Raw genomic sequence first — 14,890 nt, forward strand, 5'->3', positions numbered from 1 at the left:
AATGACCAGCTGTCTGCAAGGAATATAAATCCTTCCATTCTCCACTATCCTGTCAGAGCTGAAGAAGCTTCTTGGATGAGAAGTGAAACGTCTTCAAAAGAAAAAAAAACAGAAATTCCAGTTGCCTTCTGAAAAAGCACCTTTGGGACAACCATGACCTGGATGACTGAGAATCTCTACAGACCTTTAGCCTCTTTTAATGTTTGCTGATGAAAGAATCCCCCCCCAGTCCACATCTGGAATTGCAGGCCAGAATTGACTCCTGCTTTACCCAAAGGAGCTTAAAGCAATGTCCTTGTGTTGACATTTGTCCCCTGTGGAAACAAGTAGTCCTTGACTTACAGCAGTCCACTTAGTGACTATTCAGAGTTACAACACCAATGGAAAGAAGTGAGCTTTGACCAGTGTTCATGCTTACAGCCATTGTAGCACTCCCCATGGTCACGTGTTAAAAATTCAGAGGCTTGGCAACTGACTCATCTTTATGACAGCATCAGCATCCTGAGGTCACTTTTTTAGACTTTCTAACAAGCAAAGTCAATGGGGAAGCCTGATTTGGACTAATTTAACAAAGAGTGATGGCGATTCCTTTAACTGCTGTGGCAAGAAAGGTCGTAAAAATGGGGCAAATGTCACTTAACAAATATTTCACTTAGGAACATAATTTTTGGGCTCAGCTGTGGTCGTAAGTCAAGGACTATCTGTACAAAACCGAATAATAAGCAAGTATATCAATGAGTATGTAACAGGCTTTTCCAAGGCTGGCCCTTTGGGTAAGGTTGCTTCAAAAGGCACCATAACAATTCAACATTGGTGGTTCTCAGGTGTTTCCTTCTGTCGGAGAGTACACCTACCTCTGCTACACTTGATGTAAAGGAAAGTTACAGGTAGTCCTCGACTTACGACCACAATGGAATGCAACATTTCTGTTGTTAAGCAAGACAGTCATTAAGTGAGTTTTGCCTCCATTTTACAACTTTTCTTGCCACAGTGGCTAAGCGAATCGTTGCAGTTGTTAAGTTAGCATTAACACAATCATTTAAGTGAGTCTGGCTTTCCCACTGACTTTGCTTATCAGAAGGTCACAAAAAGTGATCACCTGATCCCAGGACACTCCTTGCAATCCTATTTCCACCTCCCCACTGGTCTCTTCCTATCCGGCCTTTTGTTCTTTAACTTTTTCATCTTTTTATTTTTGAGGATCAATTCAGGTCCATTCCTTCTCCCTTTACACATTTGTTTTGCAACTCTCTATGTAGCCAAACCACTTCAACAGATCTCTTTCATACAGGTCACTGACTTCTATATCCACACCAGGTCAACTCAGCATTCCCTAATTCTCAATCACTTGTTTAATACACACACACCAGAGATGGGTTGCTTCCAGTTCGGCCCGAATCTGGCAAACCAGAAGTGGCGGCAATGGGAGGCTCCACCCACCTGTTCAGATGCTTCTGCGCATGTGCAGAAGTGTCGTGCGTGCACACAAACATGCATGAGTGCACAAGTGAACCTTAGTAAAAAAAAAAAAGGAAACCCAGCACTGACACACACGTCTTAGGCTTCCTATTCTTGCTGAATTCAACTTTTTTTCCCATTTTTCCTGGCTTATCTGGTGGGTCCTTCCATGTTAACAAATTAGGTAAAAAATGTTTTTATTCACAGCCTTTATTGTATTTGTCTCCTAAGTAACACTGGAGTTTAAAACTAACAGGAATTTAGACCGCAAAAAAACTATTTACAGGTAGTTCTCAATAACTTAAATGTGAGCCAGCCATGTGCAGCAGCTGCCAGAAAAGCCAACGTAGTTCTAGGCTGTATCAACAGAGGGATAGAATCAAGATCATGTGAACTGTTAATGCCACTTTATAATGCCTTAGTAAGGCCATACTTGGAATACTGCATTCAGTTTTGGTCGCCACAATGTAGAAAAGATGTGGAGACTCTAGAAAGAGAAGAGCAACAAAGATGATTAGGGGACTGGAGACTAAAACATATGAAGAATGGTTGCAGGAACTGGGTATGTCTAGTTTAATGAAAAGAAGGACAAGGAGTGACATGATAGCAGTGTTCCAACATCTCAGGGGATGCCACAAAGAAGAGGGAGTTGAGCTATTCTTCAAACCACCTGAAGGCAGGACAAGAAGCAGTAGATAGAAACCAATCCAGGAGAGAAGCAACCTACACCTAAGGAGAAATTTCCTTAAAGTTAGAACCATCAGTGGAACGTTTTGCCTCCATAAGTTGTAGGTGCTGCATCACTGGAGGTTTTAATGAAGAGATTAAACAGCCATTTGTCTGAAATGGTGTAGGGTTTCCTGCCTGAGCAGGGGGTTGGACTAGAAGTTCTCCAAGGTCCCTTCCAACTTTGTTGTTATTCTATTCTAAATGATGATCACAATTGAATCTGGCAATTAAGGTAGTAAGTCATGATGGTAGTAGAGTAAGTCACCATATGACCAGATCCAATTTTACAACTTTTTTTGTGGTAGTCGTTAAGTGGAGAGATTTTTAATGGAAACCCAAAGTAAATACATTTCCTGCAAAACCACATCTTCATCATGATTTTAGCCATCATTTATCCACTGCAGGATGAAGGCCTCTTCCCCAACACGGTCCCGAGCTTTCTTTTGCCAATTGGGCCCACAATAATTGCTGATGTGGTCACTCCATCTTGTATTAGGTCTCTTTCATGGACGCTTTTGATCGAGTGGGATCCATTCTATGACTGCCTTGGTCCACCTGCCATCAATTCTTCTTGTTATGTGACCGGCCCATTTCCATTTCAATTCTTTTACTCTCTTGACAATCTTGAATACTTCTCTAATCCATGTGCAGGTCTTTCTATCTTCTATTATAATCAGAGGTGGGCTGCTGGGGATTCCCAGGGATTTGGGAGAACCTCTCGCTAAGATTCTGTGCAGTTTGGAGAACCCCCCCCTCCAAATCCTATGCCTGGCTGGCCCCGCCCACCCCTCCTCCCCTCCCAGGTCTCCACTCAGACTGTTTTGAATGCAGGTGAGTGCAGGGCTCACACGGAGACCCGGGGAAGGCGAAAAACTGGCCTACTGGAAGTTCAGGAAGACCGGAAACGGCCTGTTTTCACCTTCCACTGGGTCTCCAGAGCCTGGGGAAGCTGTTTTTGCCCTCCCAGAAGTTTGAGGAAAGCCTCCGGAGGCCGGGGAGGGAACCCCTCCCCCCCGCTGTGGTGCCGGAGGCCGACATGGCCATGCCCACCATGGCCACGCCCACCCAGCAATCGGGCGAGAACACCTTGATAAAATTTTTGAAGCTCACCCCTGATTATAATGCTGAGCATGTATCTTTCCATGGCTCTTTGTAGCTTTTGTATCAATTGTGAGATTTGTATCCATATTCCACTGGCATGTTAGAGCAGGAAGCACACATGGATTGAAAACTTTTCTCTTCCGGCCTAGGGGGAGTTTGTTCTTGAAAATTATGCTTAGCTTGCCGAATGACTGCCAACCACACCGTCCAATTCCTCTATTGCATCAACTTCCATTGAGATCCATTGACCAAGGTATAAAGGTAGTCCTAGACTTGGAGTCCTAGTGGACAACCATTTAAATATGAGCCAGCAGTGTGCAGCAGCTGCTAAAAAAGCCAACACAGTTCTAGGCTGCATCAACAGAGGGATAGAATCAAGATCATGTGAAGTGTTAATACCATTTTAGAATGCCTTGGTAAGGCCACACTTGGAATACTGCATTCAGTTCTGGTCGCCACAATGTAGAAAAGATGTGGAGACTCTAGAAAGAGTGCAGAGAAGAGCAACAAAGATGATTAGGGGACTGGAGACTAAAACATATGAAGAACGGTTGCAGGAACTAGGTATGTCTAGTTTAATGAAAAGGAGGACTGGGGAGACATGATAGCAGAGTTCCAATATCTCAGGAATGCCACAAAGAAGAGGGAGTCAAGCTATTCTCCAAGGCACCTGAGGGCAGGACAAGAAGCAATGGGTGGAAACTAATCAAGGAGAGAAGCAACTTAGAACTGAGGAGAAATTTCCTGACAGTTAGAACAATTAATCAGTGGAACAGGTTGCCTCCAGAAGTTGTGAATGCCCCAACACTGGAAGGCTTTAAGAAGATGTTGGATAGCCTTTTGTCTGAAACGTTATAGGGTTTCCTGCCTAGGCAGGGGCTTGGACTAGAAGACCTCCAAGGTCCCTTCCAACTCTGCTATTGTATTAAGTATGATTGGACACACAAATAATGTGTCTCTGGTGCATAAGGTCTCAACCAGACAACAAAGTGACAGGTCATAGATCATAAATCATATTACATACGATACTCATACTATATCAGGACTAACACGGATTACTGTTTTTATTGTTTGTAAGATGCCTAGAGTCATTGTGAGTGAGTAGGTGGCTATATGTAAAGCACTGTGAAGCGGAATATAAATCTAAATTCTATCGCTATTGTTACATAAATTTTCTAAATAAAACATAATGGACTACCTTTGGGGCTACCAGTAAAAGGAACGTTTAGATAACTATTTCATGAGCTTTTGGTAGAACACACAAGGAAATCAAGTCCACGCCAAGGCTAAAACTATTTTGAGATTGACTAAAACAAATCTTGCAAGCCTGATTATGCTATACTGTACCTCCTTCTCCTCCTTAGACAAAGATGCTTTTTCCAAAAGGCAACTGGCATTTCTTGTGTCCCCACCTCCTCCGCTCCTTTTAAAAGGTTTTGCTTCTCATCCAAGAAGCTTCTTCAGTTCATGCATCTTGAATGAGAAGTGGAACATTTTCAAAGGAAAACAACAAAAACAAGAAAGGCCAATTTTTTTTTTTGACAAAGCACCTTTAGAACAACCACGACCTGGATGATTGAGAATCTCCATAGACATCGCCTTCTTAGAGTTTAGTGAATTAAGAAGGCATTTGTCTGAGATACTTCTGAAATGTTATCTGGACCTTCTAGCTACTTTGGACTAGGCAATAGATTCTGTGTATCTCTATCAAAATCATCTTGTTTGCTCTCTCTCTACAGAGATTTCTCAATCTCAGCCATGATGTGTGGATTTCAGCTGCCTAGTGGCCGGGGAACTCTGGGAGTTAGAAGTCCACACAAATTTTCCAAGATTGAGAAATGCTGCTCTGCAACTTCCCTACCTCTGGTCTCACAATGGAAGTGCTGGAAGAAATGTCCTTCTGGGTTCGGTTCCAAGTGGGGAAAAAGACACTGGAGACACGGAGGCTGCTTGGAAAGATGGTTTAATGGTGGGCAGGCCATGGCTTGCCTGGACATGGCTTGAGTCCTGAACAGAAAAGGTGATCACATGCTTCAATTTTGGGAAGAAGAGAAGGAAAAGAAAGGGAAGCTGAGCCCCTGGTTTTATGCCCTCTCTGGCCTTCGATCTTAAGCTTGAATTCTAATTGGTTGTCAGACTCCCATGGGGCCATGCAGGGGCAACTCTCTAGGCTTTGTTTTGAATCCAGGTTTGGTTGAGTTCTCAGATGCCATGTGATGAGTTGGGTAAAGGGCTAATATTATCATGCCTTAATCCCATCCCCCTGGAGCTGAAGGAGAGAACTCTTTATTATGTAAAGTGGACTAGCTTGGACATCTTAAAGGCATTGACAAAGGGGGATGGGCAGGAAGCTGCAGGGTGACTTCTTAAAACATGTTTCTTCATTTCCAGGGAAATATTCTGCCTTTTCAATATTTCCTACGATATTTCATTTTTTTGGAAGAGGGCTGGGTGATAATTTTCTACAGAAGCTAGAGCTAATTACCGTATTTGAAAGAAGAGATACATAGTTTGGTGGGCCTCACGTATGGGTTCCCATTACACTGGCAAGCGAGCAGGGATGACGGGGAAATTACAGTCCATAACACCTAGAGAACACTTCTTCTTGTTCTTGTTGCATGAATGTTTACATTTATTTGAATAAAAAGCAGTTTCATTTGTAATGCAATCAAAAACTATGCGTATCGAAGAGGGATGTGAATGTGAAGAAGGGATCGATCTATTCTCCAAAGCACTTGAAGGCAAGACAAGAAACAAGAGATGGAAATTAATCAAGGAGAGAACCAGCCTAGAACTAAGGAGAAATTTCCTACAGTGAGAACAACTAACCAATGGCAAGAGTTGCCTTTCTCACAATGGAAGCTAGAGCTAATTATTGGAAAGAAGAGATCGGTGGGCCCTATGCGTGGGTATCAGTGGTGGGTTTCCATTATTTTTCCTATCGGTTCTCTTGCATGTGCAGAAGAGTCCGGAAGGATGGGCGGAGCCTTCCCCCGCCACCACTACTGGTTCGCCCAAACCGAGAGCAACCCACCTTTGGTGTGTGTGTGTGTGTGTGTGTGTATGTATTAAACAAGTGATTGAGAATTAGGGAATGCTGAGTTGACGTGGTGTGGATATAGAAGTCAGTGACCCGTATGAAAGAGATCTGTTGAAGTGGTTTGGCTACATAGAGAGTTGCAAAACAAATGTGTAAAGGGGGAAGAAATGGACCCGAATTGATCCTCAAAAATAAAAAGATGACAAGCAAAGTCAATGGGAAAGCCAGATTCACTTAAATGATTGTGTTAATACTAACTTAACAACTGCAATGATTCGCTTAGCCACCATGGCAAGAAAAGTTGTAAAATGGAGGCAAAGCTCACTTAATGACTGTCTTGCTGAACAACAGAAATGTTGCATTCCATTGTGGTCGTAAGTCGAGGACTACCTGTAACTTTCCTTTACATCAAGTGTAGCAGAGCTAGGTGTACCCTCCGACAGAAGGAAACACCTGAGAACCACCAATGTTGAATTGTTATGGTGCCTTTTGAAGCAACCTTACCCAAAGGGCCAGCCTTGGAAAAGCCTGTTACATACCCAGAAGCATCCGGGTGGGTGGGCGGAGCTTCCCGCCACCACCACCACTACTGGTTCGCCCCAAACAGGAGTAACCCACCTCTGGTTGGTTCCCATTACACCGGCAAGCATGACAAGTGACCAGGGATTGGTGGTGGTGTGGAATTATAGTCCATAACAACTAGACAAGACTTCTTGTGGTTGTTGCATAAATGTTTACATTTATTTGGATAAAAAGCAGTTTCATTGGGAATAAAATCAAAAACTATGAGCATGCAAGAGGAATGTGAATGTGAAGAAGGGATCAATATATTTTTGATCTATATTTTACAGAGCCCCAGAATATCTTTTATAAAGCACCAGAAGGCAAGACAAGAAACAACGGATAGAAATTAATCAAGGAGAGAAGCAACCTAGAACGAAGGAGAAACTTCCTAACAGTGAGGACAATTAACTAGTGGAATTGTTTGCCTTCAGAAGGGTTGTAGGGCGTTTATCACTGGAGGTTTTTAAGAAGAGACTGGACAGCCACTTTTTTGAAATGGTATAGGATCTCCTGCTTGAGCATGGGGTTTGACTAGGAGACCTTATTACATAGTGGAAATGCTCCCCAGAAAGAAATGGGAAAATCCTACTTAACAACTGCAGTGATTTACTTTTTGTGGCAAAAAGGCCATAAAATGGAGGCAAAACCTGCTTAAAACGGCCTTGCTTAGCAGCAGAAATTTTGGGCTCAGTTGTGGTTGTAAGTCAAGGATTACCTGTACTATGTCAACTCAACAAAATAGAACAGTAACCAGGACAACTCTAAATACAGCAACTCCGCAAGATACTACAGGTAGTCCTTGACTTATAACAGTTCTTATAGTGACTGTTCAAAGTTGCAACAGCACTGAAAAAAGTGACTTATGACAGTTTTTTGCACTTATGACTGTTGCAGCATCCTCATGGTCATGTGATTTACTTTCGGATGCTTGACAACGGATTCACATTTATGACGGATGCATTGTCTCGGGCTCATCTGATCCCCTTTCGCGATCTTCCAACAAGCAAAGTCAACAGGGAAAGCCAGATCCACTTAAGAACCGGGTTACTAACTTAACGACTGCAGTGATTCACTTAAGAAACGTGGCAAGATAAGCCGTAACATGGAGGGCAAAACTCACTTAACCAGTTTCTCACTTAGCAACATCAATTTGGGGCTCAGTTGTGACGTTAAGTGGGCATAAGACTACCTGTATGTTGTCTATACCTGTATGTACCTGTCAGTGGGATTCCTAGGATGTTTGTGTAGCTGGATATTTTATGCCCTGAGGTGGTATTTCACATCTATGGCCGCACTGCCTTTCAAGGTCTTCATAGAGAGCCCTCCTTTTAGTCTTCAGAATTTCTTTGAGCAAATCCTTGCAATATTCATTCCAGCCAGGCAGCAGGCTAAAGAGCTCCCTCATTTTATCCTGGGGTGTTCCCTTTATCATGATCTTTTGATATTGCTCATCACTCAGGACAATTCCGTGTAGCTGGTCCAGAATTTCTTCTACTGTAGTTGTTCTCTGAATCAGAGCATCCCGATGGCGTTCAATGAAGTGCATTCCTGGGGCATGAACTGCTGTAAAAAATAAAAAATAAAAGGAAAAATAAATAGTAATATATTATATAACAACACTTACATTAGTTCAGCATCAGCCCTCTCTTCACTGCAGATAAAGCTGTGTGATAGGAGACTCTTTAGGGCAGGGGTGGGTGACTATGGCAACTTTACAACCTGTAGACTTCAACTCCCAGAATTCCTGAGCCATGCTGGAATTCTGGGAGTTGAAGTCCACAGGAATTCTGGGAGTTGAAGTCCACAGGTCATAAAGTGGTCAGATCATAAAGTGGTCAGCTGCTCACCCCTGCTTTAAGGGTATATATTCTTAACTGAAATGAAAGTTATCTCTGTCACTTTATCCTAGAGTAAAATCCACATCCACTGTAGGAGATAATTTTAAGAATGCTGTGAAATCATGTTCTTCCTCTCCATAATGTTCTGATCATTTCCTTTTTTTCATAATTCAAGGCCCAGTTTGACAATCAGGAGAATGTTTCTTTAAAAAATGAATGCATGCTACCTTAGGAGCCAACATCTCAGTCTAAGGGAAATTATACAAAAATTGCATAAATTACAAGCTTACAACTATTCAAATTTTCAAATAAAAATATTTTTATTTAATTATGGGGTCCTATGAATACTGTTTGGGGAACAACAAATATCTCGGTTGCAGTAGATTCAATGTTGTCAAGCCAGGCTTGTTTCATTCTATACAAACAACTTTGAAAAAAATTAAATCCAAGACATGAAGCGAAAGCTAACAGGTGAAACGAGTCTTTATAAAACAATATGAGCAACACAACTCTTTGTAGGATCCTGTAATCCCTTAATCTGGAAGAGAGTTGGGATGACTGTATGCAACCAAGCATTTACCAGCTGGATGCCCTTCCTGGCACCATGTGGAGTTCGCAGCAGATATTTTTTCTTTGGCTCTAGGAGGGAAACAGCTGCTGCTATCTAGGATTGAACTCTCAACCTTCCGAGTGGGAGGCAAAAGTCTTGACCACATGTAGGCACAAATATGTTCTCTTTACTAAGGTTTTAATATAATATCCCTGCAATTCCTTGAAGTTTAAGAGAGAAATCAAATTGCTGTGAAACTGAAAATTCACTTAAATTTGTTCTAAGCTACACATGGGTTTCAAGTGAGAAGATGTGTTAAGCAAATAGCCAGGCAGGCTAATTCCTATCTACTGATGGAGAAGGAACTCACCTGGTTGGCTTGGGTGGGTGATGGGCTGGGGCACAGGTTCCTGAACAGAATTGCAGACATCTGGAGGGGAAAAAAGGTTATTGTACAAAACCAGCAATAAATGGACAATGTGCAGAATTTTGTCTGATATTCTCTAAGAGATCATGTTTACATAGATCAGAGAAGCTGGAAAAATGGTAGCAAGTGAACTCCCCCAAGGAAGCTGGACCTGTGCAGCAGAATCATCTTGACGGACCCTGGTGGGTTTCAGTTTGGGATTACACCTGAGGCTGTGATACACAGTTTAATTTGGGTCCTTGTTCTCCACCTAGAATGAAGCTGTGCTGGCAACTTTAAACTGGACTGCATTTATGCAGACTCTCTTTATGTGAAGACTCTGCTATGATCCCTGGTTTTTGGAGGGCCTCCAGAGGATGATGCCTAGAATGCTCCTGGAGGGAAACAAGGAGTGAAACTGACTAGAAACAGACAAGAGTCTTTATTATTGTGGTGATAAGAACAGTAAAAGTTGCTTCATTTCTCTGTTCTTATTGTGTCCTCTGAGTGTTGGCCAGGGGCTCCCTTCAGGGCAACCTGATTATGATGTCCACATGGTGCATGGAGACACCAGTGACTGCCCTACCTCGATAAGAATAAACTTTCTATGATAAATTATGTCCTCATAATTTATATCTGGTTCTGCCGCTGAAGATGACTTGTAATGTCAGTTAGCACAATTTCTGAGGAAAAACCAGAGACTGGAGTTCGATGAAACTAGAGTGCATCCCAGCAGTCTATCTTCATTCCCTCTTCACTTGTTTTCAGACACAATTTAATGTGTACTGTCAAAGTATAAAACCCTTTTGGTCTTGGGATTTCTGTATCTGAAGAATATCCATCTTCATTTCTGTTCTTAGCTCTGTTCCAAGCAAATACTATAGAGGCTTTATTGCCTTATCTTTTGCCCATATCAAAATACTGCGGGCCTAACTATCTTCAAAGTGCTGGGCACCACACTCTGCTAACCGACACCCAAAGTGGCCCTTATTGCTTTTGCAGAATCAGAAAAAGACATTTTTCTTCCAGGCTTTCTTAATACAGGAATAAGTTAGTGGTGCTGTGATATTTCTAGCTTTTTAGGGCTGCTTTTATTTTCCGTTACCGGGTTACTCTTTATTGCATTATATTTATTATAGATGGTGTTTTAATGTCTCATATCTTTTATAAAAGGTATCAAATTTTAGCTTAATGCTTTCATTGTTTGGATTTTATGGCTTTGCAAAAAATATATATACATGTGTGTGTGTGTGTAGTATATGTATTTATATGTCTTTGGTTGTTCGGGTTTTTTCCCGTGTAGAATTGGAAGTATCATCACGACGTTTCGATGAAGTCTCATTCATCATCTTCAGGTTGGTGCTTCCGGCTTGGTGCTTCCAGGAGCAATGTGAGGTCTCGGCCAGTTCCTCTTTTTAACTGCCAGTGGGGATTTGAACTGATTGGGTGGGAGCTTGGCTGCATTCTGATTAGGAGGAGGTGTATTCTGATTGGTAGGGGGCTTGGCTGTGCTCTGATTGGATGGGAGTTTGGCTGTGTTCTGATTGGATGGGGGCGTGTTCTGTATGGGTGGGGGCTTGGTTGTGCTTGTGTTAGTCTGAGTTGTAGAGGGATTTGAGCTGGTGAGTTGCGTTATTGTTGTTTGGCTTCGCGTTTGTGGTGGTGCCACATCTCCATGGTGGGCATCAGTTTGCTTCATGTATGGATTGGAGGGGTTTAAAGTGGCTAATAATGCAGATGTGGTCTGGATTCTGGTTTGTGGTCGGGCTTCTGGTTTGAGGTCATCCTCGGTGTGGGTTTGGGCTTGCTTTTTGCGTGGATGTGTGATAGTGACATCCTGTGTGGTTTTTGTGAGTGTGGGTCTGATATCATTTTTTGTGTTAGGAACTCATTTGTTAGTGAGGGCGGGTTTCCAAATGGCTGGTAGGCGGGAGGTATCATCTCGTTTATTCATACTGTGTGACCGCTTCTCTATCTCAATCGCTTCTCTGATTATTCTGTTGTTAAAGTGTTCAATTTTGGCAATAGTTCTGGTCTTTTTAAAGTCTATATCATGTCCTGTGGCTTTGAGGTGTTGGACCAGGGAAGAAGTTGGTTCCTCCTTTCTGACTGAGTTTTTGTGTTCTTCAATGCGTGCCTTTATTCTTCTGTTGGTCTGTCCGATATATGTGGTAGGGCAGGTGGTGCATGGGATTTCATATACTCCTTGATTTTCTAACTCTATTTTGTCTTTGGGGTTTCTTAGGATGGTGGATATTTTTCGGTTTGTGTAGAATGCTGTCTTGATGTTGTGTTTGTGGAGGATCTTGCTGATTCTGTCTGTGGTGCCTTTTATGTATGGGAGGAGGGCTTTGCCGTTTTCTTGTTTACTGTCTTGGATTTTAGTGGGGTTTTCATTTTGGATTAGGTTAGCTATATTGTTTCTTTGGAATCCGTTGGATATTAGTACGTTGGTGAGAGTGTGTAGTTCGGTTTTGAGGTGTTGTTCGTCAGCGTTTTGTTCTGGAGATGAGTGTCTTGGCTACAGAGTTGATCTATGCTGGGTGGTGGTGTGAGAGTGCGTGTAAATAGCGGTGTGTGTGTGTTTTCTTTTGGTAGATGGTGTGTCCTAGGGATCCATTGGATTTCTTATAGACTAAGACATCTAGGAAGGGGAGTTGATTATTGGCTTCTGTTTCCATGGTGAACTGTATTTTGGGGTGTAGGCTATTGAGGTGTGTGAGGAAGTTGTCCAGTTTATCTTTCCCATGTGGCCAGATTATGAAGGTGTCGTCTACGTATCTGAGCCAGAGTTTGGGTTTGTGATTGGATTTTTCTAGAGCTTGGGTTTCAAAGTGTTCCATGTAGAGGTTAGCAATGACAGGTGAGAGGGGTGATCCCATGGGTGCTCCTTCTATTTGTTTGTATTTTTGTCCGTTATAGATGAAGTATGTGTTGGAAAGGCAGTGGTTGGTCAGATCTAGGATATGTTTGGGGGGGTTGTATTTGTTTTGGATAGCTGTTAAGGCTTCTTTGATTGGTACTTGGGTGAAGAGGGATATGACATCGAAGCTCACGAGTAGGTCGCTGGGCTGTAAGTTTTGTTTCTTTATGATCTCTATGAACTGGAATGAGTTTTTTTACGTGTGAGGTGATGGATTCTGCATAGGTCTGTAGTTGTTTGGCGAGAAATTTGGCTAGGTTTTGTAGAGGTGAGCCTATGGAGCTGACTATGGGTCTGAGTGGGGTTCCTTCTTTGTGTATCTTGGGGAGACCATAGAGTTTAGGGCATCTGGATGATCTTTCTCTGGGAATGATTCTTTGCTGGATCTCTTTACTGATGGGGGAGGCTTTTATTTTGGATCTGGTGGTTTTTTCTAAGTAGGTGGTGAGGCTGAGACCTCACATTGCTCCTGGAAGCACCAAGCCGGAAGCACCTACCTGAAGATGACCTCACATTCCTACGCAACTGCCGAGATCAAAATTTAACCCCCATATGCTTCCAATTAAAATTCCACTCCAACTCTGCAGTCACCAAACGCATTCTGAAAATAACAGAATTAGCCCTAATCAGAAATGAACTTCACACAAAAAGATTCCACCTAGACCAAATCAACAAAAATCTCCTTAAACTTCACCTCAAACTCAGCAACAAGATCCACCCCATACTTTGGGACAAATCCAAACAACTCGCCACCTGGAGAGCCGAAACATAGACCACCCTCAAAACAGACACACATACCAATAAACTCCGTACAGTACAAATACAACACAATATATATATATAGTGTTGTATTTGTACTGATAAATAAATTTCCTGTGATGAGCCGAAGGACAGAAAGAGGGAGTAGTGACCTTCCTCCCATATTTAGGCATACCAAGGGTTGTAACACAAATACACACACATATATATAATATATATAGATATGTGTGTGTGTTGTATTTGTGCTGATAATTTGTGCATATATATATATATATATGCGTGTATGTGTATGTGTATGTGTATAAAATACACACGGAATGTATGTATACATGTGTGTATGTATATGTGTGTGTATGAATATATAAAATATTCAGAAGCATTAGACAAATGCTTAAACAAATAATTGTGCCTGCGTAATTGGTATGCACTGAAAAACAGATAAGCTATGGTGCATAAAACTGGGTTGGTTTCCATAGAAATTATAAAATATATTACATTTTATAATATAAAGTATATTATATATAAAGTACAAAAATATGAGAAAAGGGGATGTATCTATTCCATAGCCAACTTTTGGAAAGAGAAATCAGAATCCCAGCAAAGAATTCCTCTGTGGAAGCTGAAAAGTTTTTTTGGGGGGTCCCATTGATTTGGGTCAACTGTGGTTGCACCCAACTCCACCCCCCACCCAAGATCTTCTAGGGTTGGGAACTAAGGTCCGACCAACCTGGGGCTTGCTAGGTGAGGGGAAGCTCCAGATCCAGCTTTCCTACCGCCGCTGAAACCGCCCTTCATCTCATGCGCTACCTTTCCCGGTGTCCCTGAGAAGCTTCCGAGCTTGGGGCTTGCAGTTACTATCCGACAGGACCCTGGCGGCCACTTCCACGGCGTAGTCATCGCAGTAGTGATGGACCAGGAGGTCGCTGAGTTTGAGGGCGCCCGCCTTCTCCAGTTTTCCTCGAGGGATGTTCCTGAAGCCTTCCTTCACCGGGAAGTCGTTCAGGTTCGCCTTGAACTTTTCCAGTTCGCCCTTGGTCAGGTCTTCCAGGGTTTCTGCCAGGTAGCAGCGGACGCTCTTCGCCATCGCGCTCCTTCTTCTCCTTCTTCCGCGAAATCAGAAGGCTCAGAAGAAAAAGAAAGAAGGGCGCGAAGCGGAAAAAAGCGCGCAAGAGGGAGGGCTCGGCAGCGCGATCACCCGCTACTTTCGCTTTTTGGCTTCCCTTTGTTTCCCGTTCCGGCTTTGACCTGTTTGTTGCTGCCGAGAATCTGGAGATTTCCGGAGGATCTGTTAAGAGAGTTAAGGATTCAGACGTGCAGCTTTGCGCAACAACTGAATTTTACAGGGACTGAGAAGAGCATGTAATTAGCATTGGGTACCCTGTTTAGCATCGCGTTGCATTTTCTGATGATGTGTGGAGCTATAACAGAGTACAGGTAGTCCTCAACTTACAATACTTAATTTAGTGACCGTTCAAACTTACAACGGCACAGAAAAAAAAGAGGCTTAGGACCAATTTTTACT

The 14,890-nt window shown here is 42.6% G+C and overlaps 1 protein-coding gene across 1 annotated transcript; it reads right to left on the reverse strand.

Annotated features, from left to right (window-relative positions):
- Window positions 1-6,797: 6,797 nt before the first annotated feature.
- LOC309381897 (apoptosis-associated speck-like protein containing a CARD) lies at window positions 6,798-14,537 on the reverse strand. The gene is made up of 3 exons (XM_081933211.1): window positions 14,176-14,537; window positions 9,651-9,710; window positions 6,798-8,452 (listed from the first exon to the last, which is right to left on the reverse strand). The coding sequence occupies exons 1-3, from the start codon at window positions 14,450-14,452 to the stop codon at window positions 8,124-8,126; spliced, it is 666 nt and encodes a 221-aa protein (XP_081789337.1). The 5' UTR covers window positions 14,453-14,537; the 3' UTR covers window positions 6,798-8,123.
- Window positions 14,538-14,890: the final 353 nt, after the last annotated feature.

This window comes from Natrix helvetica (assembly GCF_964273705.1).
Source record: "Natrix helvetica genome assembly, chromosome: Z".
Lineage (NCBI taxonomy): Eukaryota > Metazoa > Chordata > Lepidosauria > Squamata > Natricidae > Natrix > Natrix helvetica.

Excerpts from the sequence above, each read along its gene's own strand:
- LOC309381897 (XM_081933211.1), bottom strand. The coding sequence starts at position 14,452 with ATGGCGAAGAGCGTCCGCTGCTACCTGGCAGAAACCCTGGAAGACCTG. Across the intron at positions 9,711-14,175 it reads TCTCAGGGACACCGGGAAAG|ATGTCTGCAATTCTGTTCAG; the intron begins GTAGCGCATGAG and ends TTTCCCCTCCAG. Across the intron at positions 8,453-9,650 it reads CACCCACCCAAGCCAACCAG|TTCATGCCCCAGGAATGCAC; the intron begins GTGAGTTCCTTC and ends TTTTTACAGCAG.